This window comes from Gallus gallus, chromosome 6 (genome assembly GCF_016699485.2).
Source record: "Gallus gallus isolate bGalGal1 chromosome 6, bGalGal1.mat.broiler.GRCg7b, whole genome shotgun sequence".
NCBI classification, from domain to species: Eukaryota; Metazoa; Chordata; class Aves; order Galliformes; family Phasianidae; genus Gallus; species Gallus gallus.
Window position 1 is genome coordinate 12,660,017 of NC_052537.1, and position 24,372 is coordinate 12,684,388.

At 47.7% G+C, this 24,372-nt stretch overlaps 1 protein-coding gene and 1 long non-coding RNA gene across 6 annotated transcripts in view; both read right to left on the minus strand.

Annotated features, from left to right (window-relative positions):
• Nucleotides 1-14,160, minus strand: part of PSAP (prosaposin) — a 20,132-nt gene extending 5,972 nt beyond the window's left edge. The window contains exons 1-11 of one of the 4 annotated variants that reach the window (XM_015288193.4): nt 14,097-14,160; nt 7,404-7,537; nt 6,133-6,207; nt 5,324-5,449; nt 4,878-5,072; nt 3,823-3,966; nt 3,237-3,293; nt 2,696-2,704; nt 1,484-1,552; nt 903-1,016; nt 95-190 (exon numbers count right to left, since the gene is read on the minus strand). In XM_015288193.4, the coding sequence (XP_015143679.2) occupies nt 95-190; nt 903-1,016; nt 1,484-1,552; nt 2,696-2,704; nt 3,237-3,293; nt 3,823-3,966; nt 4,878-5,072; nt 5,324-5,449; nt 6,133-6,207; nt 7,404-7,537; nt 14,097-14,139 (1,062 nt within the window). In that variant the 5' untranslated portion in view covers nt 14,140-14,160. The remainder of the gene's footprint in view (nt 1-94; nt 191-902; nt 1,017-1,483; nt 1,553-2,695; nt 2,705-3,236; nt 3,294-3,822; nt 3,967-4,877; nt 5,073-5,323; nt 5,450-6,132; nt 6,208-7,403; nt 7,538-14,096) is intronic. The other 3 variants (XM_015288194.4, NM_204811.3, XM_015288195.4) reach the window with 3 other exon arrangements.
• Nucleotides 14,161-17,720: 3,560 nt separating this feature from the next.
• On the minus strand, nt 17,721-24,240 carry LOC121111122. Of its 2 annotated transcripts, none has more exons than XR_005861095.2 (3): nt 24,010-24,240; nt 19,083-19,263; nt 17,721-18,675 (listed from the first exon to the last, which is right to left on the minus strand). It is a non-coding gene; the product is annotated as an uncharacterized LOC121111122 (long non-coding RNA). The 2 variants fall into 2 exon arrangements; XR_005861096.2 differs by lacking the exon at nt 24,010-24,240 and adding an exon at nt 20,149-20,398.
• Between the last annotated feature and the right edge of the window lie 132 nt (nt 24,241-24,372).

A 24,372-nucleotide genomic window follows, 5' to 3' on the forward strand; every position in this document is an offset into this window, starting at 1 on the left:
AAACTGAGCTTTCTTTCCCCCTCTAAACCAATAACAGTACAGGCCCATTTTAGCCAAAGCCTTGGCAGAGGTACCATTTTCATCACTTACACACCTCTGTCTTGTTGCTCTCCAACAGGCCTGTCACTTCTTTCACCATGGTCTCACAGATTTCACACACAGAAAAAGTCTTCTCTTGAACTGTGGCTTTCTGAGAATATAAACATTCATACAAAACAATAAATCAACACTTAACCACACTTGACAGAGAACAATTCATAAAAGACCAGTCCAACAGCACTCACATTCAGGGCTGGCATACTAAGCCCTTTACTTAGCTAGCCAGTTTGAGCTGGATTCAAAAGGTCTTGCACAGTCCCAAAACCTCAAAGGTCTTCATAAAATGCTTTTTTTTTTGCATGAAAAGTCATTTTGTATGATTATTTAAGACCACAGTTCTCAGGTTGCATAAGGCAGGGAGTTAAATCTAACAGACAAAAATAAGCACTGCCACTGTAACTGGAGTAAAGGGAAACACGAAGTATTTCTTAAAACACATTAACAGAACAAAATTTATTAGAAATGAGAGCATCCTCCTGTTTGGGTTTAAAAAAAAAAAACAGATGGACTTGAGGGAAACTGTTTGGAGACTGTTTATCAGAAGTTAACTGCATGCAAAAGAGACTCCTCTGGAAAAAAACCCATCCCACTGCTTAACCTAAAGGCTATGGGAAGATAACAAATACATCAGCTCCCTTCTACTTTACAGATCAGCCTCAAAAACAACAGCCCAGGATTTTATATGCAGGGAGACTTGGATTACACAGTGCATACAAGCATTTACTTTTTTCCCCCCCATCTAGTTCATTACAGTAAAGCAAAAAGGACAGCAAGGTTACTGAGTACAAAGTCATTCATCTTACCTCCACAGTTTCCATTTTCACTTCATGAACCACTTGAGCTGGCACCAGAGTCTGAAGGGGAACAGATTTCACAGAAGGACAGAATCCAACCATGGCACAAATGTCCTTTGGTTGCTGGAAAGAGAGGTGTAATAACTGTTAAAAGTCTAGAAGATGCCCCCCTTTTTATGGAGCCTGAGGGAGCGCCAAGAGAACACAAGACAGACCTTTAAAAGGCTCCAATACAACTAGAGGTTTCAGGACTACTTAAGTATTGCTGAAGCATTTGATACGGTTATAGGCAGGACAGCTACCAAATCAAACTTAGCAGCTCCCTTAAAAGAGGAAGAGGTTAGGCCACATCCACTTCAAAACCCATTTACCAAGAGCTAATATGCTATATGCAAGCCCTTCAAAGGAGTTGACTTAAGAGCTACCGACACCAAAACAGGCCACCACCACCACCCCTTTAGATCTGCATCCATAAGCTGCTCCCCTGAAAGCCCTAAGTTATTACAGAAGAGGTTCATTTTCCTGACAAATTCACCCAAGAACTGGAAGAAATGCTGAGAAGAAAGGATTCCTCCTCTTTCACAAACTACCTTCTTTAAAGCATCCAGTAACATCACATTTTGCAAACAGAAACACATTCCTGCATTATTGAACACAGCCTATAAGGAACAAAAGTTAACCATGTTAAAAACTAAGCCTAATCTACCAACCCCCCTTTTTTCTTTTTTTCGAGTATATGCAATTCTTGCAATTTGAGTGTTCTTCTCACAGCCATAAGAGCATAAAACAAAGCCATTCAAAAGGCTTTCTAATGTCTCAGAGGTCACAGACATCACTAAATGCAGAAACAGATCCTGAACATGAGGCAAACATACTGCTCTAAGGAGGTCATACTGCACCTACACGAGGTGAGAAAGGCTTCTCAGAGTATTATGCAAAACTTGACTTTCCCCTCCCCTTAAGTCTATTTAAGATTTTAAGAAGTTACTTTTAGTGCTACAGATAATTAGAAGACCATACCCCACCCAATTAGCCAAGTCATCGAGCTTATTAAAGCGGAGGTTTATGCAACAGTTTATACATCACACCATAACCTCATGCACAGGCAAAAGCAGTATCTCAGACTTAGTGATGCTTCAGGCTACTCCAGGCAGTACCTTTAAGTCAAGTCCTTTGGTTCATGCGTCGTTATAAGCATTTCCTTAACATAAATGTTAAAACAGCATCCACATGCACACAGTGTTCTCTCTCAAACTGATGACAGACACAAGGTCTCCCAGGAGTGGTTAAATGTAAAGCCCAAACAGCTCTAGGAAGCAGAAGCCTAAAGGCCTCCTGCACCTTTCCGTCTGATTTGTGTATTCACAGCATCTAATATTTAAATCTAGAACTATCATATTAACAAAGGTGTCCCAAGGATAGCCTAACTCAAGCCCTTTTGAGCCCAAACATTACACCAGAAGCTAATGGGAGCTGGTGGCTCGCTCTTCCCACTTCTATCATGTTTGAAAGTGAGCACATCATCTGCTCCACCAGCTAAAGCACAACCAAGTTGAAATCTTGGTACCACGGACTGGTATCCAGAGCTGGAAGACAGACTGATCCACTAGAGGAAGGCTAAAGTCTTTCCCTGCTGTCATCACATAAATATCCCTTGTATCTGTCAAAACTGAGTGCACTCACACCATGTACACAGCTAATAGAGCAAGTGAACTACCAGCCCTTTAAGAGCAGCAAAGGCCCTTTAAGAGCAGCAAGTGAACTACAAGCAGGCTATCACCACAGGCAAGTTGTTCACCTACCTGATCTTTCTGTTGACAAAGGAAATGGGAGACAGAAGAAGACAGGAGAAATTAAAGATAACAGTTAAGAAAAAAAATTGTCAAGCATTTAAACTGCATACACTCTTTCCACAAAGAAAATGGAGGATGACAGCGCACACCCCCCAAGATACACTTATCTCCAGCACTTAGTTGAATCAATTTTTCAACACTAACTGTGACAGAGAGCAACTATTACTCGTATATAGTATTTGAGGAGAAAAGTGGTGTAAGTACAGGACTGAGATAGTCATGCATAATGTACACTGAGCATCTTCCTCTGTATCTCAAAGCACTGGCGTGCCTTTTGCACTACTGAAGCAGTTGCAGAAAAAAAGGAAAGGGCTGAAGCAAACAGAGTGAGGTTATTATCCAATTAAATGCCAAATTCAAAGTGTTAATACCAACACTTACAGAGCAAAGACTCTACCCCACTTCTACTGCAAAAAGCATTTCCAAATAAGTTAGCTACACAAAGCAGAAAAATGAACTGAAATCAAATATCACATTTTACTGATCTTACCATGTGCATCATCATCTGGATGGCCAAGTCAGAATATTCAGAGATATAGCTCTTGCACTGCAGGAATTGAGAAAAGAAAGCCTTGCTGTAATTATTAAGACACTTAAGCTGCAGGGCTAACCCAGAATTTTCTAATACTTCCCAAAGTACTAATTTACCTGCTCTACTTAATACCTACACTGTTATCTTTCACAGCCTGTCCCAAGCATAAGATGGCATTTCAGATTACACAGTCATTGCCCACATAGCTGCTTATCTCATGATCCATTCCTCCCAGGGAAAAAGCACCCCTTCTCACTTCTCTGACCCCATTACTCTCCCAGACAATTTTTATGAAACGTATCTGTAAAGGCTTTCAGCCATCTTGAGTCTTTTTCTGTCCCCTCCACTTCCATTCCCCTCCCCCACTACTCGACCAAAAAGCTGATTGTTTCAATGTTGAGTTATTGTTACACAGCATAACCTACACTGAATGTCACACACACTCCTTCGTTGTATTAGAGAATACACCGAGGGGCTTAAGCTACTGATCAAGTGTTTTATGTTTACATACAGAAACAAGTTTTTGAACAGAAGGATAATTTACCATATCAGACATTCCAGGTCCGAGGCGGTCACATTCCTCCTTGGCATGAGCAACTAAGGACTTCACAAAAGTTGCATTTGTCCTTACAGCTTCCTGAACATCAGTAACCAGCCGAATGCAGTCTTGGCATACATCCTCAGTTGCCTGGAGTGAAAAGAAGTTGATACATCTTCACATAGTAATTGCATCTTCTCCAGTGTGGTACTAAGCTTTAATAGCTATTTTAAGCTATATGTAATTAATCAATTAATACTATATAGAATACTTAAAAGCCCAACCTAACATGAAAAGACAAGTTCCTGCTGGTATGTGCACCAGCCACTAGATGGAGATTAGGTACACACAGCTCTGAAACCCGATACAACAGTTGAGATACCCAATCACCAAAATCTCTTGGTTTTGTTACTAGACCGCAGGGGGAAGGTTTCTAAATTTGGCATAGGTCTTCCTGCTCCACCCACAAGAGCTTGTTCTACATACACCCAGCTGTTTAGCTCCCCTATCTAAGCTCGTTATCAGACTCAGCCTCTACTCCCAAGTTCATAGTCTCATCTAGAATCCTTTGTCAACTTTCTCTTCTGATCTGCTCTGTCACCTCCAGATTCAGAGACAAATGCTTCCTTTGAAGGGCATAGTCAGGAGATTAATCAGAACGTGAGAGAATTTCCCTTCTTCCTTTGAACACTTTCTTGGAAGAAACCATTTCAAGTATGACCTGCCTGACTACTATGATCCCAGATGGGAAAAGCCCAGCACAAGGCTTAATTGTATAGACTGCAGTTGTTCATCCAAGGTTAATACAGATGGTCCACAGAGGTTGCAGCTATTAGCTTACTTAGCCTTAAATCCACGAGAAAGAAAAGATAGCAGTATAGGTATATGCAGAAGCACAAAATACACTAGGAGATTTCACTCAGGTGAAGAACATCTATTTAATCTTTGTCCAGGATGAGAATCCCTTACCAAGAATCACCAATGAATTCTTACACAAACCAACGCTCCAGAACAGAAAACCCTCACTTTTCCTTCACAGCGTAGTAGCACTGAACCCTTACCTTTGACTTCTGCTTGGGTTTGTCTTGAGGGTAAAGGAGGAGAGGCACATTAGCCATGAACGGAGACGTCAGTTCAGAGAAGTCCAGCTCTGGTATCTTATTGGACTGGAGCTGTTTCTGAAGTTTCATTGCTGCAAGATGCTTCTGAAGGGACTGGCACAATGAGAGGGCACTACATACAACTTCAGGTTTATCCTGGGGGGGAAATAAGATATGTACATAAAGCACTGGACTGACTGCACTGTTACATGCTGTTCAGAATAGACAGCTGTTCTACTGAAACAGGAAAACAGTTCCCAGTAAGGAAGTTATCTTCAAACGTAAAGAACTGCAACACAAGTAATCCATACAGAACCAAAGGACCATATGCACCATCTTGTGTGGAAAATTCAAACGTGAACAGCACAGTTTTCAATTCAAACACTTACAGATAGTTGTTTACTTACAAATTCTTCTTTGATCATGTCCATGATAACTGGTAGGTAGGAGTCCACAATTTCTTTGCACTCAGAGGCCAGGCCTTGGTCAGGAAGAAACTCGCATGTTTTTTCCAAGTAAGAGCGGATCTCATCCTAGTAAAAGATAAGGCAAGCCATAGATTATCTAAACCTATATATCAAAAGCTCTTTTCATTCCCAAAACGCATGATACAAAACCTAAAGAAGGCCCTTGGACTCAGGTAAGTCTAGGTAGCTAGCAAGCCAAATCAGAGTAAGATTTTACATTACAGCTTTTTGCCCAGTCTTGGACCTTCAATGAAACCCCACCAAAGAGAAAACATGAAATACATCCTACAGGGCCCACACAACATGCCCTTACTACCACAAACCATTTACACTAAATAGGAAGTGAAATTATGAACTAGCATGACAGTGATCTTTTCCTCACTAAGTACTATGAGTTCATGAAAGCTAAAGGGAAGCAGTCATATAGCCAAAATAAAGCCCGCTTTACTTGCTTTCATCATCCACTTCTACACTATCGCACCCTCCAAGATTAATGGCCCACTAACACAAGAACAGTTCTATCTATAAGCAATCAGGGATGTGTTAGGGAAGGCTCTAGGATTTGCTAATCTCTAAACCAGAAGAGTTGCGTTTAAAAACCATATTCTATGTAACCCATCCCCTTTCAACACTTGCTGTTCATATTGGGAAAATTCTTGCAGAATACTCTTCTACCCCTTCACCCCGAGACCTTGTTATGACAAAGAAATGAACAAGTGCCTTGGAACACAGAGAAGAGCTCAGCTTACCTCTGTACCATTGTCCTTCAAAACCTTGCCAACCACTGTTACAAGTTCCTTGCACAAATCACAGGGGATGCTGTTCTAGGGAGAGAAGAAGAAGAGTTACTTGGAGACAGAATTAAGTGCCTGTAAATGCAGTTTGCAAATATGAATGCAAAGAATGAGCACTACGTTCATATTTTACATTAAAGAAGAGGTGTAGGCTGAAACTAAGGGGGAGGCAGAGACACTTCAAAACAGAGTAAGGTCATTCTGAGCATGTCCAGCACCAGTTTCTTCAGTAAGTGGACCTGTTCTGAAGAAGCAGGTATGTTATCACTATTTCCTCACCTAGTCCCAGCACTCTTTAAAGGTAAAGTTTAAAGGTAAAGACCTGAGATAACCTCTCCTGAACCTGTTTTACCTTTCTCTTTGAAGAGTCTAAATTTGCAAAGATCAGGGACAAAAATAATAATTTTTAATCAGATTCACATTAATTATTTAGTTTGTGTCAAGTAAACTTGGAACAGAGTAGAGAATGCAAAGTTGCAGTCTAAAGATAGAACAAAACACAAGTTTTCCCAAAAGCACCAGAATTCACTTACGTTCACACATACTAGAAGCATGGGAACTTTTCAGGCAGCTTCACTCATTTTAATTACACTTAACCATCCTAACATTCCTCCTTTCCCTACTTCTCCACAAGCTGAAACACATTTAGGCAAAGTGGGTTGGATGTACCTGTGTGCAAATAGCCTTTCTCCTAGAAAGCTGTGAAACAACACCACAAGCTACAGCCATATCCATTAAAGCAGCACTCACATTTAGCACAACTTGAAGAACCATACTAAATCTAACAACTGTACACTTATTTACTGTCAGGGCTTTCCTAATTTAGCACAAGCTGTATCTTTGGTGGAATATCATACTGTGAGAAAGGCCTAAGCAATCACACAGCTGTTATTTTTTAAATAAACCTACCAGCTTGGTGTGACTCAGAATAAAAAGTGCTCTATGAATTATGAATCACCTTAATGAAGACGATCAGTGTGAAACCCACTAGCTCTGTTCCACACGCTGCTCAGGGACTGCGCAACAGGTCACATGAGAAGTCAGCAGACAAGTTGCGCAAGGCCACAAAATGGAAAGCAACCCTTACCTGGCACCCAAATTAACTCACAGCAACCAAGGTGCAGTCCGATGTAGCACTTAACAGCAATCAGACCTGAAAGTCTTCAGCATATGGAAACCAGCTACCCAAGCTACCCCGGGAAGACAGCTCGGCAGTTGATACTTACTACAGCAGGCTTGCTCCAGACATTCTGCTGGCAGTGTTTCACCGCTCCACACTGCGATGCTGTCCGAAGACTCTGACACCAGACTTCTGGACCCTTTGCACAGTCCTTCTGCCACAAAACAGGGCTGGCCGCAGCTGCCAAAGAGAGAATTGTGCTTTCAGGGTTGCATGTTTGAATGATTTCCACTTCAGTGTAAACAGTTCAATGCTGTACTATGTAATTATGACCTTTCCATTACGCCACTTCAGTTTACTAACACTTTTAAGCAGATGTCAATCCAGCAATTTCTATTCCAAGATGTAAGGATGAGTCCCAAATACCAACAGCACTGCCAACTCCAGAAAAGCAGCTGATCTTCAGGCAGCCTCCCTAAAGACATGTAAGAGACCTGCACTATTAATAATAAGGCAAGATCATCAAGCTCGCTTCCTAGCTATTTTTTAAGTATTTCATTTGTTTATTATGCTGGTTTGCAAATGCCACTGGAGCAGACGCTCAGCTTCACCCAGTTTTCTCAATCCATCTTGCCTGTAGGTCAGCTCAATCTTACAGGTTGCACTAAGCAATGAAGAAACAGCTCCTGAAATCCCACAGCAGACAGACTCCTATGAAACCAGCCATGGTCCAAGCCTAAAGGGCACTGCTGCCATTTCCTGTAGGGCTGTTAGAAGCCTGTTCAAACCTATTAGCTGGATAAGTGTTATTCAGGAGCCATTTCTATACCAGTGCTGTTTACACATCACAAAATGCTGTAAAATTACACTGACCACCAAGAGGCACAAATTAAGCCACAAAGCTTCTAGCGAGGTCATGACAAGCAAATAATCATGTTTCTGTCTCTCATATCTCGATTCTGAGCAATTAGAGGAACAGCTTCACAGCTGAGTTGCCAACACATCTGCTACGTACATAGCCAGCACACATCAAGTAAAGCCAAATGTACAGTGCTCTATGGGTGACGGTCCACAGCCTTTTCAGCTGTTCCTCTCTAAAGCTGTTTACACTGGACTTCACAGAGGAGTGACCCATTTATTTTAAGAAAAATGTGCTTGGCATACTTAAAACTTCTACACAAGAGCAAGAAGTTTGCCACGCTTTCCCCCAGGAAAAGGCCAAGACCGCACACCACTTCACAGCAAAACTGCACCCTAGGGCTGCTTATAAGACCTCTGAACTTGTAAAAAGGGGATGGTCAGCGAAATGCTCACAGAGGGCCTGTTGTACGACACAGCACCATATCTATCTGGAAGCACCAGTGAGAGTTAAGTTTCAAAGTCAGACTGGGAAGTCAAATAGCTGTCAGCTCTTGGCTGGAGGACAACAAGCAAGGCCGAGGAAAGCAATTCATCCCTTTCAGATACAGGTTAGTGAACAGTGGTAAGAAGCTCTGCAAGGAAGAGTCAAGCCTGGCTAAAACCAAGCAAGACCTTGACTTTAAGCAGCAGAACTAAGGACTTTTTAACTATTTACTTGTAAAAAATTAATCTTTGTCTTTTGTTCTGTGTATCAAAAGAAAATTACCCCTTTCCCCAGGTTTGAAATATACTACAAAGCTGCAAAACTAAACTGAAATATCAAACTACAAGAGTTATTACAAGCAGTTTTTCAAACTCCCAATCTAATAGGCCATTTAAAGTCCAAACCGAGGCAATCCCACAGCAACTTGCACTGCTTCAATCCAGCTCTTAACCAACTTTGAGTTTTTGTTTGGCTTTCTATTTTAACATGCCTGTCACACTCCAGGACCTATACCCTATACACTCCATCCCAGCTCCAGGACAGAAGAAACACCACGCCACCAGTACTACTTAAAGCCTTTCCTTTTGCAGCAAGACGGTACACCAGCAGACCTACATGGCTTTTCCAGATTCAGAAAACAGCTGGAAGTCTTTTACCACTCTCACAACTTTTGCTTTTAGCTTGTTCTCCCATCTCTGAGCCAGCACTCTTTTCCTCGTATATTCACTTACTTCACAACCAAAGCAAATTTCCCAGTCTGTGTGTTAGGACTTTGTGCTAGCTCCCAACAGAACAGTTCCCTTGCCTGCTGCCCCCAACTGCCTCTGTATTAAGACATGTGATGTCCACGGCAACCCAGGAGAAAACAAAGCACAGTCGGTTACCTCACACAACTCCTAATGCTTGCTGGATAAACTCAATGGGATTACCTTCTTAGTTATCTCTGGCATCCCTTTATTTTACACATTGTTCTTCATCTATTTGAGGTCATCCATTTTTAAATAGATGTCTCCTTTCTCCGTAGATTAGCTGCCATGCCCATCCAACCCTGCCCCCCACTTCCATGAAGTTGTTGCATGCCACTGTTTTTAGAGCACCGCACAAGCTTATCTGTGAAGGCCAGGGTGTTTCAGAACTCATCCCCTTCAGTGGTTCCTCCCTTTTTCAACTGGCCTCTTCCATTTTAGAAGGGAAACAGCCACTGCGCTTTTCCTAAATTAAGCAACAAGAGAAAACTGAAGGGGAAGGAGAAGGGGGAGGTGAAAAATGCAACCCACATACCAAATTAAAGGGCTTTCACATGTAAAAGACTTGAGCTTTCAGGCCTCCAGCCAAGCTGACAGTCTGCAGGCACCCTAGGATCCTTGCAGCTTCTCCATCCCAAAGATGAGAGCTAATACCCACACTGACCTCTCTGATGCTCATGCCTGACAAACAACAGAAGCTGTCTCCCAGAAGCAGCGTTGCCTCAGAAACACAGCCGGAAGCCCAACAACGTATGAAGACTCTCCAAAAGCTGAAAAGCAGCAGCAGAAACCCCTTCTTGAAGACTCAGGTCAGTAACCTAGCTCTGCTAAAATATCACTAAGACGGTCCAAAAAGCAACAGTTACTGTAGCTCACGTGGATCCTGCCAAGGAGTTCACACAAAAGCCAGTTTAAGGACTGGGAAGCTACAGGGAAACTTGTACTCCACTCCCACAAAGGTACTGCCCTACTTACTTCAGTGAGACATTTTCAAACCAGCACGTGCCAACCACCACAGCTTTCCTCAATGCTAGTATCTGTGAGGGAAGAACTAACAGAGGTGAGTCAAGTACAGGCGACAACCCTCTCAGACATCAGTACCTTTTCCCTTTGGAAAGCCTACAGAACACACTGAACTATAGCAGAGTTCTTCACTCCTATTAAGCAAACAGGAATCTAGAAGGAAAGCTTATGACGGCTGCATTACCATTCTGCAAGGGCAGCTACTGGAAAAATGGTGAGGTAATTACATACTGATAATAGCCCTCCCTTCCCTCAAGTATGTGGTATATTTCTTTCACTGAGGACCAGCCTGAATTACTCTGAGATGCACAGGAAAAGGTCCTAAGCAATCTCCTGCAAAGCTGCACTGAATCTACTAATGAGACTTTCGTGATTGCTCTTAAAAGTTAACACCTTATATAAGCTTCTGTGCACAGAGATTCTCTATGGGCCAGGCTAGAGTTCCTAGAGAGCCAGGAGATAACTAGGAAACTATCGGGAACTCAGTTTGAAGATTCAGGCTGTCTCCAAACCAGACTGCTAGGAGAAGCACAGCATAAGCAGCGTTTCTATGGACAAATTAACCTGCAACTGGTAAGAAAAGAGGTGAGTCATCATTTACTTTAACGTCTCAAAGTCATACGTGGAAAATAACCTGGGGTTCTACCAACTCTCACACCTTGCTGCCAATCTGATTTGCTCCTAGTACGTTAACACAGAGAGGCGCCAGGCTATCCCACTCGGCAATGTTTAAATAAAAGAGACTGCTATCACCCAGAAAAGCCCACAGACCAAGAGAACACATCAATCTCCTCTACTGTGTGTGTGGTTCGTAACTATGTTTACCCCATTTCTCTTGGGAACTGCAAGAACAAAGTGTGTTCAAGTTGAAGTCAAGTGGGATCAACCTCTCTTAGTCAAATCTGACAAAAGTGTCTACAAGTCAAGGAGTGACCCCAGCAGGGAGTTATTGGAAGGGTTAGGTGCTCCACAGCCTCTCTGGTCAGTTAGTGAGTTTAAGGAACGTTTCACAAGTTGTAAGCACATCCCACACTACACTCATGCCAAAGGCGTGAGAGAGTGTGGACAAATTGCAGGTTGAACATGAAACATGGCTAGGTGTTATCAATTCTCCAGGCGTCCCTTAATACCAGAGCCTTCTGGGCCATTATCTACTGAACCAATATCAAGCTTGAAACACCAGGAATTCCAGCCATTCATCAGAAACAAGTCTTGAGTTCAAGGCAGCATTGGGCTTTTCCTTGGGATAGGGAGTGCCCTCCCACTTCGGTAGCTGTAAAACACCATTGTAGATCAGGCACTCCCTTGCTTCTAGCACCAAAAAAGCAAACATGGTAGGAGGAGCAGTTTCTGTCTGTACAGGCAATCACAGCAAAGTTAAAGATAGCAGAGAGGGCCATAAGCATTGTCACAACAGCTCCTAACTACAGCTAGAACCACACCTAGCAGAGAAGCCAAAGTTCTTGGCCACAGGTTACCCTACAGTCCTGGCACAGGGCAGGTGAAGCCCAGAGACATCCCCAAGACTTCAGAAAACAGAAGGGCATCTGTAAGAAAATCTCTCTGTATACAAACTTTTACAGGAGTACAAAGTCTAGAAAACAGAGAAAACAACTCAAATGTAAGCCTCTTCAGTAACAGTACTGCTATCTGAAGCTAAACATTGCTCTGTGATCCAATACACAAACATTCCCTCAAAAACACATGCACACACTCCAAGGACCAGAGAAGTATCCCTTTCAGCTTGCAGCCTTTGCAGCAAATTCACTGCAGACAAAAACTGCTACATGCACAGAGCCCAACCTCCCACAGCCCCAGGTGACATCACCATCACCTGACAGAAATGCTTCCAGTTTTGCTGACGAGCTTCCATTCTACTTCCCTACAACATCTCAGCTTTTAAAGACTCCCAGAACGGCTGCGTTTCAGCAGGACTTACAACACAAGTTGAGGTCACCAAAAGACAAATTTCTGCAGAAGCACGCATTTATTTCACGTGGAGTAGCTGTGAATATGCAGAACAGCTTGTTCAGCTCCTCCAGAGGCAACCAAGAGTGCCTATTTCTATTTCTGCCTCTCCTGCAAACAACAGGGAGACTGATTGTCCAAGGCCAGGTTCGCACGCAAGTCAATGATTACAGCAGCACAGCCTGGTTACAGGACAGCCGTCTGATACCTCACACCCACAGCATTCCCCCCACCACTCCTCCCACAAAACAAGGAAAGCGTTTGTTTGACGACAAGGCACCTTCATGGTTTGGTTGACTTCACCTACAGCACAAGCTTGGCCAGAGCATGTAGGAGAACACCAGCCCTTGCACCTAGTTCTAATTCCTGCGAGTCTCCGCAGAGAAGATGCACAGGAGCAGTTGTAAGTAGGTCAACCAAAAACCCTGATGGCCTACCAGCCATGCTGTAAGCCTGCCAAGCAACTCCATTAGGATACGGCAAGGATAGAGAGATGTTTATACGGCTAATTAGCTAACTTGTTGCATAAAATTGGTCTTCTAGGTTGTCATAGCCGAGATGTCAGAAAAGAAATCTTCACAGTGCTCTTGTAGGTGAGTCAATTAGCAGCCACAGCAGCACTTCAGTGAAAAGAGATGGGTGTTTATTTCTGTTAAAACAGTGACTTCCTAAAGAAAAACAGGCCTAACGAGTCCTCTGCTATGCGTAGCTGTATTCACATGCCTTTAACAAGCAGACCGGGTTAACTCTCATTGCTAAACTGGTTTCTCATTACAATTTCCCTAAATACGCCAACAGCAACCTTGGCAGGATACTTTCAAGGCTTTTCGCTGTTAAAGCATGGGAAAAAAACAATGATTGTGGTGATTCAAGAACAGCCCCACTAAAATGGGTCTGGATGGCAGGTAACTCAGCACAGAGCCAGTGGGGTCATACCATCCAGAAGATGAAAGAGCAGAGTGAGACTGCAATATTAGCTTTCCTGCCTGAGAAATCTGGGGTTTTCCACCAAATCATCCACAAGGAAGTGCAATACTCGCATACAGTTAGGTGTAACAGTAGCATACAGCTGTGCAATCTTTCTTCGGCACGGTTTACTGCAGCCTGCCAGCATGCTACTCCTATAGCTTTTTAGTGAGCTGATCAAAAGCGACCAGTTAAACTCAGAAGCAAACAGGCAAGCATGTTTAAACCTACCTTAAAGGAAAACCTGCCAAAAAAAAAAAAAAAAACACGAGCGAACCGGGGCACTGCTGTAGGAGACCTTCGCTTCGGGGGACTCCCTGCACCACCAGGGAACGCCCCTCCGCTCAGGCAGTGAATCACTGCCTGCCTTCAGCCAGGCACCAAACACAAGCGCTAACCTCCATCCCAGCGCTGGACAGGTCACTATCATTTTCACGCCCGCAACAGCCTCGGCAGCAGCCCTTCCCTTTCGCGCAGGAGACCAGAAAGGGCTATCTCAAAGAGGATTAACGCTGACCTACCCCTGAAGCGGCGAAGATAAGCCCCTGCCGAAGTCTGCTCCCCCCAGGACCCCCCCTCTCCGTAACCGCACAGCACCGCTACCCGGGGCCGCGCTCCCCTGCCCCGCCTGCACGGCGCGGCCTGCTGCCGCCCGAGTCAGCGCAAGGAGGGGCCGCGGCGCGGTGACAGCACGCGCACACGCCGAGGAAGGGGTTCGGTTCGGTGCTGAGAGGGAGGCCGGGCCGCTTACCGGCCGCCAAGAGGCCAAGGAGGGTCAACAGCCGCCTCGCCATGGTCCTGCGCCCGCCTGCAATGCGGCGCTCGCGCCCCCGCCCCTATATCAAGGCTGCGCCTGGACACATCGCGCATGCGCGACACCGCCCCCTCCCCCCCGGGCCCCCCTGCCCCGTCCTGCGCCGCCGCGCATGCTCCGTGCGCAGCGCCGCCTCACAGGGGCGCGAAATGGCGACGGGTCTCGTGGCGCTGGGAGGGTGTCCGTAGCCGGGGCTGGGAGGGAAGTGGGTGGACTCGCTGTCCTCGCAGGGCCTATCAGCCCAAATAACGGCCCAAATAACATTAAGATGGCCAGTAGAATCTGCGTTGACTCGATGCTTTAGAGCCTCATCCCTTGCACTCGGCGGGCAACTGGAGGAGCAGGCACTGCAATGAGACTCCTCCACAAAGCCTGACCCACCAGCCAGGGCCGTGTGGGTCCCTCACGCAGTTCTGTTCCTTTTTCTTCCTCCCTTTCTGAAGATGAGAGTGTTGCACAGCATTATCTGAGCCCACCAGAGCAGAAGGCTTTCGTTTTTACCCCACAGCATAGTTTTCAGCCGTGCTTTGCAGAACAGAAAGCTCACTCTGTAGTTAGGCTTCGTGCAGGCCCTCCTGAGCTCAGCACACACACTGCATCTTTTAGTCAGTTCTTACAGATGGGGATCTTAGAGATACAGCCCCTCATCTATGCTCACACAGTGGTACTGTGTTTGGTACCGACACATTGGTTCTCAAGTAGCAGTGGTTGACAACACTTCAGGTTTACTTGCATTTTGAGGTTAGGAGGAAGTGGATCTTTTGTACCAGTTCACTTTGAAAGCCTGTATCTAAACAGAGTAAGGCATGCTTCTCTTAGAAAGACCTTTCTCAAGTCAAAAGGCAAGTTGGGGCAGCCAAGTTGCAAGAAGACACAGAGCATTCCACAATCCCACCCAGAGGCCCCAAGGACTGTGCTTGCCCACCATGCAGCAGGACTGAGATCAAACTGAAGTCGGATGGACAGGCCCAGCCAGCCAGCAGTGTTGGCCAGACTAAGCAAACAACCTTTACTCTGGTCCCAAAGCCACCTTGCTTAGACAGAGCTCGGCATGCCTCTCTTATCTCTCATGTGCACACAAAGTGTTGACAAGGCACCTTGTCTTTCTAAGCCAAGTCAGCTTCTAGCTCAAGAACACACACACACAAAACAGCTTGGTGAGGAATATTTAGAAGTGGGGTGGGGGGTCAATAGGACTGTTTGGGAAAATAGCACCATTTCAACAGGTATGGTGGTTTTCCACTGGGAATTGGAGGCCAGGAATGGAAGACAAAGATGGAGCTTCCTGGTGCCACCGCCAGTTTATTTGTATTTCAGGCACCAGGACAGCCACTGCCAGCCTAAGTTCCCTGCAGCTTTGCCAATTCTAGCTGTTTGGGGACTTCTTTTTTTCATACGCAGCTGTCACCTTCCTAACTGTCATTATGATATAGCTTTCCCCATTTTAACACATCGCCTCGTAGTTTTCTCACTTAAAACTGGATTTAAAAAAATTAAGTGGCATCAGGAGATCAAGCATTGGCCATCTGCCATGGATGATGAGGCTATTTACAAGAAGGAAACCCCTAAAATCAGCCAGTCCTATTGAGACCAGCTGTAGCTCACAGCTGTGAGGAACCAAGGCATGCAGGGAGACCTCACCCTGACAGCATGAGCCACAGCTGTGCACCATCTACCTACCACTCTCTGAAACAGAGATGGACCTTCTGTTGGTTCCTTGAGCTCACTTGGACAGACAGCTTGTTGGGCCATTGCCTACAAGTTGCAATCATTCCTTCTCACGGCTCTACAGTGTCCTTGTTCAGAAGCCTGTGCAATTCACTGATCCAGAACTACAGCTGTTGTTTAAATAAAGTTGTGGGCTGGTTACCCAAGAGCTTGTTTTCAACCCCACTTTGAGAAGCATGGAGAAAGTGAGTAGGAAGAGCCTGGGTCTGGGAAGCTGCCAGAGCAGGGACTCTCCTGCAGCAAACCCATGACTCATGCTCAGGGGCTGGCAGCCAGCAGTGCTGCTCCACCAGCAACCAGTCCAACTGGGCTGGCACCAGGGCCCGGCCGGCTCCGGGAAGCCTGATGCTCGGTCATGTCAAGCCTACGGCGCACAAATTCCTCCCAGGGCCTCTTCTCCGCATTCCCCGCCTTGCGCAAGTGGCACGCACACGAGCCGTCTCTGTTTGGCAATGTTGGGAGGCCAGCCAGAGGCCCTGCAGGCTCTGCTTTTGCAGTTGCAGAGACAGCTCTGCAGGAGAAGTGTTCTCATTGCCAAAATTAAAAAAAAAAAAAGAAAAAAAAGAAAAAAGAAAGAAAAAGAAAAGAGGCACTTTCTGCAGCAGCCCGGCTTTTAGACCGCTTTGCATTTCCACTCTGACTGCACCAAGCTGTCAAAGAGGAAGCTAAAGCAAGCCACACATTACAGCCTTGCAAGCTTGGGAAGAGCCTTGAGCACATCTGAAGCTTGCTCCAGCCCAAGCTGCAGCAGCCTCCACATGACTCATTGACATCTCATAGAATCATAGAACCATAGAATGGCCTGGGTTGAAAAGGACCACAACAATCATCTAGTTTCAACCCCCCTGCTATGTGTAGGGTTGCCAACCACCAGACCAGGCTGCCCAGAGCCACATCCAGCCTGGCCTTGATTGCCTCCGGGGATGGGGCATCCACAACCTCCTTGAGCGACCTGTTCCAGTGTGTCACCACCCTCTGTGTGAAAAACTTCCCCCCTAATGTCCAACCTAAACCTCCCCTGTCTCAATTTAAAACCATTCCCCCTTGTCCTATCACTATCCACCCTCGTATACAGCCGTTGCCCCTCCTGTTTATATGCTCCCTTCAAGTACTGTAAGGCTGCAATGAGGTCTCCCCGGAGCCTTCTCTTCTCCAAGCTAAACTAGCCCAGTTCCCTCAACCTTTCCGTGTAGGAGAGGTGCTCCAGCCCTCTGATCATCTCGCTGGGTCCAGACTCAGGATGGGCTCCCTGCAGCATGCCAGATGCTCTGCCCCTGTCCTTGCCACCAGCACAGTGCAGAGGAACAACTCCAGCACCGGCATGGCATGTTCTACTGCTCCCCAGCCCCACTTCAGTTCCTTCACCTCCCCAGCATAGCAAAACCACCCTGCCCCACAGAAGCAGACAGTGCTGTGCTGGATTAGTGACCTGAATCAGCCCAAGGCAGCATGCAAAGAGCTGACAGGACAGTGGGAGGGAAGCCTCCCAGCGTGCCTTGCACCATCACTAACAGCCCAACGTGGACCCAGGGTGCTGTCTGAGCACCGATGGCGGCATGGGATGAAAGCAGTAAGGACCAGCCCCTTTTGGCAGTGCTCAGTGCTGCTGGCATGGCAGCCCTGCTCCTTCCCACGTTCTACAACTCAATTATCTGAAGGGGTCAGATCAAGTGCACCGGATTTTCCAAGCAAAGCAAAACAAAACCTCAAATCTCTCTGCAGAGGGTTCTCATTTTGCTGTATTTCTTTTGTCCTGCCACAAGTTTTTCATTATAGTTAGAAGCCGATTTTTTTCTTTAATTGTTTCTTCAACATTTTATGTACTACTTGCTGGGATTACTGCATCCCTCCAGGGAAGGACATATCCCAGTGCACTGCACTGCTCTTTCAAACCAAACAGATTAGCTACAAAGAGTCAGAGGACAGCAGCCATAAATGCTTTGCCCTCATGAGCCAGGACTTCTGACTGGTGCTCCCAGGGCCTGAGAGCACAACAGAGCTGATAGAAAAGCAGAATATTCCTTTTAAAAGCCAAAGAATCGATAATATAACATCGCCTCACAAAGTCCAGGCTTCAAAGGAAATGCACACAGTGCAGATTCCCATTTCTGCTCTCATTGTGTCATCTTCCCAAGGCTGTAAGCAGTAAGAATGCAGCCAGGCAAACCTCTACTACCAGCATGCAACAGCCTTTGAAGGGGAAACAGCTTTCTTTTTGTAAATCGAAAGAAGAATTAAGCCCTAGGCTTGTTCTACCTCTCTCCCCATCCCCCCAAAAATCATTAGCAATATACACCTAGGTCACCCAGGAAGAAAATAAAGGAAAAATGAATAATGAAGTTTAAAATATGTATCAGAAATACCAAGGAAATTAAAAAAAAAAAAAAAAAAAGACCAAGGAAAAGAGGAGGGAGATTTCAGGACACCTTTGTTCCCATTCGTGCTAGAACAGAAGTAGCCCCGCAGGACCCTCTGGAAACACTGTCCCTTCTCCTCCCCACCTTATCTGTAAGGATTTCAAAGAGATGACTCCAGCTGCTTATTGGGAGCTAAAACCTTCTGCAATAAAAGGAGCGAGTTTGATGCTTATTTAGGTTTTTGGCAATAAAAGTGAGGGATGAATAAAGGAGTGCGCTTACCTAATCCCATCGTCACTGCTCCCCCTCCTTCAATCACGCTGTGCTGTTGCATTGAAGCTCACCGCAGTTTCTGAAAGCAGCCAGGTCTCAGCAAGCGCATCTCTCCCATTAAAGAGCTGCTTTTTGAAGGTGTTTTTAATGCATCAGTTCTGTTAAAAAAGAAAAAGATCAAACCTTTTAAAAACCATTGCTCTCCATTTCTAAGAGCGTCTCAGAAAGGATGGCATTGGAAAAAAATAAGCTTTAACTTGAGCCTTCAAAGTCTGGGGGGGTTGAAACAAAAGAGAAAAGCCTTCCTTGCTTGTGGCTTCCACCTGCCCACAGCAGCCTTTGGGATCCAACACCTGGCTGCAGCCCCAGCACCGCCCCATGGGGCTTCCCAAAGCAGGCACTGTGGGGCCAGGCTGTGACATGGGGGGACCTAGCATGGGTGAGGGTTTCTCTTCTACCACATTTATCAGTGTGAAGTAGAGGGAGAGGGCAATGTCTTCCTGCCAAAGAGCTCTTGTGCAGAGCGAGCATTGCTTCCACATGCCTTTGTTCTCAGTGATCAAACCTGAGCGTTGCTGGGTGCTGCAGAGCACAGCCCCACAGTAATGGGCAGACCACTGCTCATCCTCCATCTCCTCCTCCACCTTCCTGCTGCCTCTGGGCTGGTCCCAGCTTGGGGCAGAGCTCAGTGCCGTTGCCTTGCTTCTGTCCTGCACTCCTACCAGTCAGAAACGGGCAAAACACACCTGCCAAAAATCAAAAAGCTTTTTATAAAGCAGAGGCCTGAGGTTTTTATTTTTATTATTTACTTTCTGCTTTGCAGGTTTTCAAGGATTACTCTTAGAAGCTCCAGGGGCTTTTTTTTTTTTTTCTGCAGTGCAGGCTGATTTGCAGCACACTGAAAATCTGCTTTGCCTTGACTCAGCTCACACAGCAGTGATTACACAGTCACGGGACTCTGGGAGCCACAGCACAAAGTGCTGTCAGCTTTGGAGAGAAGAGCTGGCAGGGGACAAAAAGCCTCAGGGCCTTGTGCAAGGACTGAGCAAACATTCCCCCCCCCCCCCACCCCAGCATTATTCATGCAGCTTCCTCTGCTGTTGGACCGCTTGTTTTTCCCTTCCTTCTGTACCCACAGCAAAGTGGAAGGCACAGAAGGAAGTACAGTATTATTTGGAGAAGAGGGCACAAACTACAAGAGCTTGGAACAGAAATAACCACCCACATCTGCTGAGGCTCAGATGAGCAGACGGGATGAGCTGGCACGTGGGACAAGGAGCAGGGATGGATGGGGAGCTCTTAGAGGCTGGGACCTCGGCAAGAAGCCCAGCAGTGTCACACACAGGGATATCTGCATGCCTGGGGCTACAGGCCTTCCAGCCAGGCAATGGCATTAAGGGACTTTTACAGCAGCAGCTGACTGCTGGCACTGGGGTGGGCCTCTCAGAGTCACAGGGGGTAAGTGGGAGCCCTCTGGCTGCAGCAGCCCACACTCAGAGCCAAGGGCTGCAGAGTGAGTCCATCATCCTCTACCTGCAGCACAAGCAGGACACAGGACTGTAATCCAACCAGTGTCACAGGAGAGCTCTGCAGCAGCCTCCCCACCAGCAGCCTCCCCACCCACTGCTCACCCCACAGCAACTGAGGCAGTGTCCAAGCATCACTGCATAGCAGCACACACAGAGTAATAGAGATGTGAAAGAAGGAACAAAGCCCTCTTCCCTTTCCCCAGGGCAGGCAGAGGCATGGGAGCTCCCAACCCCGGGCATTGTGACACAACCACAGAACAAAAGCATGGCTGAGCCCAGAGAAAAGAGAAACATGCAAAAATCGTTTTGGAAAGAGCAGCAAACACCATTCCTAGCTTAGTGCTAGCCACCTCTCACAGATAGACAGACAGACACCCAGGACACGTGGCACCAAAGCATTGAAAAGGAGGCCCTCAGTTCCTTGCGGCCACCCTTTAAAACCTGTCCCACAGCTGCTTGCCCTCTGGTTGTGATTGCGGTGCGCAGCTGTGACAGATCTCTGTGTGCTCTGCTGGGGGGCTCGGGGGGTTGGATGAGGTCCAGATCCACCTCCAGTCCTCCCCAGCAGATCTGCAAATGGGAGTTAATTAACCCTGAGAGATTTGGAAAGTTTTTCCTTGAAAAAATAAAATGAAGGTCATCAAGTTTGAGCTGCTCCTATTTCACAGGGGAGCTCAAAGAGTACACCTCTTTTGCTCCTCTTTGGTTTTCCTGATGCTGCCTGGGGTGATCAGCAGACAGGTGGCATTTGAGTGACTTCTAACACAGATATCTGAATTTCTCCATAGCTTTCCACAGTAAACCACATGCAGAGGGAGAGCCACGTCTCCTCCTTGCATGTCCCTGTTCATAGCAGGGAAGTTGGACCAGTTGACCTTTAAATGTCCCTTTCAGCTTGAATGATTCTGTGATTTCAGCAGCGCTTGTTGGGGTGATCTTCTCCTTGTCCCGACACAAAACTGGGCTGAGCTGACCTCTGGGTCCCAAACCTTTGGGCAACACTGGTGCTCTCTGTTTTATCTGCCCTAGTACCCTTATTGTGTGCTACACAGCGAGGATTTGGCTATCTTAAACCAGACAAGGTGGAGACATTTTCTCTTTGAGTGTGCAGGCTGACAGGGCTGCAGCATGACAGGGGATGGTCAGAAACTGCCTTCTGCCTTCTGCAAACAGTGGCTGAGCTCGGAGAGGGATCAGCCCCCAAACCTGGCAGGAAAACAAACTCCTGGCAGTCACGCGCCCATGAGCTCAGAGCCTTCTAAAGAATCTCAGACCTGGAGAGTTTTTCAGAAGAGGAGCAATGCACATCAGTTAGATCAGGTTGCTGTGGGCCAGCAGTGATGCTCAGAATCAAAACACCTGAAGGGATGCTGGAGGGGCTGCCCTGCTGCCTCTGCCTCTGGCACTGCAGCCATGTGCAGCAGGTCTGGGGACAGACTGGCCCCAAGTGGACCCGATCAGGCCCCGAAGCAGCTGGAAGCTCACCCAGCACAGGAAAAGCAATGCAAAATGAGGCTTCAGGCTCACGTGGCTGCAAGTGACACAGAGGAGGGGAAAGAGGGCATGTGCTGGGGACTGATCTGTCTGGGGGTCATGCGGTGAAATGAAAAAGGGGAGAGCTGCCCTGGAGGGGCCCACACACCTGAGCTGCAGAGTCACCCTAGGGGTTTTTCTGGTGCTGAGTGCTTCTACTTGCTCAATACTCTGTGGTTCTCACTTCCTTCTTTCAGAGGAGAGAGAGTTTGACAAGCCATGCTTTGGCATGCTTTCCCCTTCTAGCCCTCCACCCCCCAAAGGCTTGGGGCAGGTGGCAGGCTCAGTGCAGTCAGCTCTTTGGGGGTTTCTCTTTTGCACAGCCTTGTTGGAAAGAGAAGCCTGCTGTTGCTTTGGGTCAGGCTGCAAGCACTGGGAAAAGAGGGGTGCTCCGATGGGGGTTCCCCACATCTGTCCTTATAGGCAGCAGGGAACTTGTATTTTGCCCAGCCAAGGGTGCTGGCAGATGCTGTGCTTTTGGGGTTCTGATTTTGAGCTGGCAGCTGCACACTTCCTCACACTAAAGGGATGGAAAATGCATTAATTGGTGGTAAAAGCACATGCCTAGCTTGGCCACCATCTTGGTGATAAGCACCCACTGTAGAAAGGCCATGGGAAGGGGGACAGGTGCAGGGCCACAGCATCCAGCAGTGCCCATGCATTTGGCATGGGGAAAGGCAGCAAGGACTCATCGGGCACGAGGGGCACTGCCCACTGGGGTCACTGTTTCAGGTTCGCTCTTTCTGCCAGACATCCTCCCATTCTGCTGTTCTCAGGGCATCAGTAAGAACCTCTACGTGGCAGGTGGGGAAAGTGTTTGCAATGATTACAGATACAAATCAAATAAAGAGGGCTACAATGTAGCAACTTCTTTGTTGCACCCCCGCAGTTTTAGAGAAGCAGAACCGAAAAAGGAACAGAAAACCCAGAGCCTGAGGGCCACCTCGCTGCGGGGGGAGGGAGGTGAGCGGGGCTCAGAGCCGCCCCCGGCCTCCAAACAGAATTACGTCCACTTGGATCGAGCGCATCCGCTGGGGGGAGCCAAAAACAGAGAGATCGGCTGCACATCGCCCTGGGGAGCTCCGGTTGTGGCGTTTGCTGGGCTTGCAGGAGGAGGATACGGGGCAGGAGGCGGCCTAAGGGACCAGCAGCAGTGTTCTCTGGAGTCGCCTGCTGGTGGCCCTTGGGCACCTCGTCCGTTACCCTCCCCTGGAGTCGCGTGAGGCTCTGGGTGCCGCTGTCCCACCATGGCTGCTGCATCAGCCACAGCAGGCTGCAGGCAGCAAGCTGGTAAAGACGGCATGCCAGCACCTGAGGTGTGCATGTGGTTGGAAAGCCGGGCTCCTGCTTGGCTCTAGCACTGGCTGCTTGTCACTCAGAGGGTGGTGACACACTGGAACAGGTTGCAGAAGGAGGCTGAGGATGCCCCATCCCTGGATGCATTCATGGCTAGGCTGGATGTGGCTCTGGGCATCCTCTTCTAGTGGTCAGTGATCCTGCCCATGGCAGGGGGGTTGAAATTAGATGATCTCTGAGGTCCTTTTCAACCCAGGCTGTTCTATGATTCTGTGAAACAAATGGGGAACGAGCCCTTGGAGCAAAGCCAGGAGGAAGCCTTCCCAGTCCTACAGCCGTGTCTTCCTGGGAAATGAACCCCCAAAGCACCCCAAGGGATGCATAGAAGGGAACGAAACACCCTGCACTGCAGCACCAGGGCTGCCAGATGGCACTGGGCAGCTCTCGGGGACGTGAGGACAGAGTTTGGCAGCTCCCAGTCCGTGGGTGAATATCCAGACAAACTCTGCCCCGCTTTCACAGAGTGAAGGCCAGGCTGGGCTTCCTTACAGCAGAGCTGGGCGCTGTCCCCAGCACGGGTACAGGGCAGAAAATGGGAAGGGAGTGCAGTATGAAGCATTTTCACCACCTGCCCAAACACAACACTGGAACAGTGAGTGAAGAGCTGAAAATGCCAAAAAAGCTCCTGGGAAGGAGAAAGTGGTGGCTGGGGTCAGCAGACAGAGGCTGAGCCGGTCTGCTCACAAGTTGCTCCACCCGCCGGGCGCTGCCATCAGCGCACACAGCAGTGTGTGTACCACGCACAGGTTGGTGCATGCACCCTCCTGCTGGTAGCACGCTGCTGGCACTCCAGGCTCAGGGCAGGGCGCTCCACGGTACCTGTATTAATGGCAAGCCACTAATGAGTGACACACCAACGCCAGCAAGTGTGTTTCTGCCTGATGCCTGGAAGAGCTATGCCAGGAATGCAAACAGGGCTGAGACGCTATACGGGGGCTATTTTTTTCTGCTCTTTCTGTCTGCAGAGCCAGACGTTCTTCTATGCTCAGAGTGGGACACACAGATTACTGCATATGAGCCAGAATTGCCGTTTCCATGCATTCGGGGCATGTAGGTGTAGGGATGGGGACATACTGTGCGCTCCGGTGGGAAGCTGTGTTCCCCTCCCGATGGGATACTGTCGCTGGGGCTCTCCGGATGACAGTGGCACCGTGTATTCACCATCCCGCACAGCCAACCATACCCACAGCAGAGTTTTGGGGTGACTCCGGAGCAGTGCAGCGCTGAACCCCCCCGAGACCCATTCGGTGGGGCTGCGGAAAGGGAACCCGCGGGTGCGCGGGTGCGCAGCAGCCGGCGACAGAGGAGCGAGCCGGGCACCGAGAGAAACTTTTCCCGACGAGGTGCGGGATGCAGCCGGCAGGATGCCCCGGGCCGGCCCCGCCCCGGCCCAGCTCCCCCCGCCGGCACCCCGGGAGGAAGGAAGGAAGGAAGGAG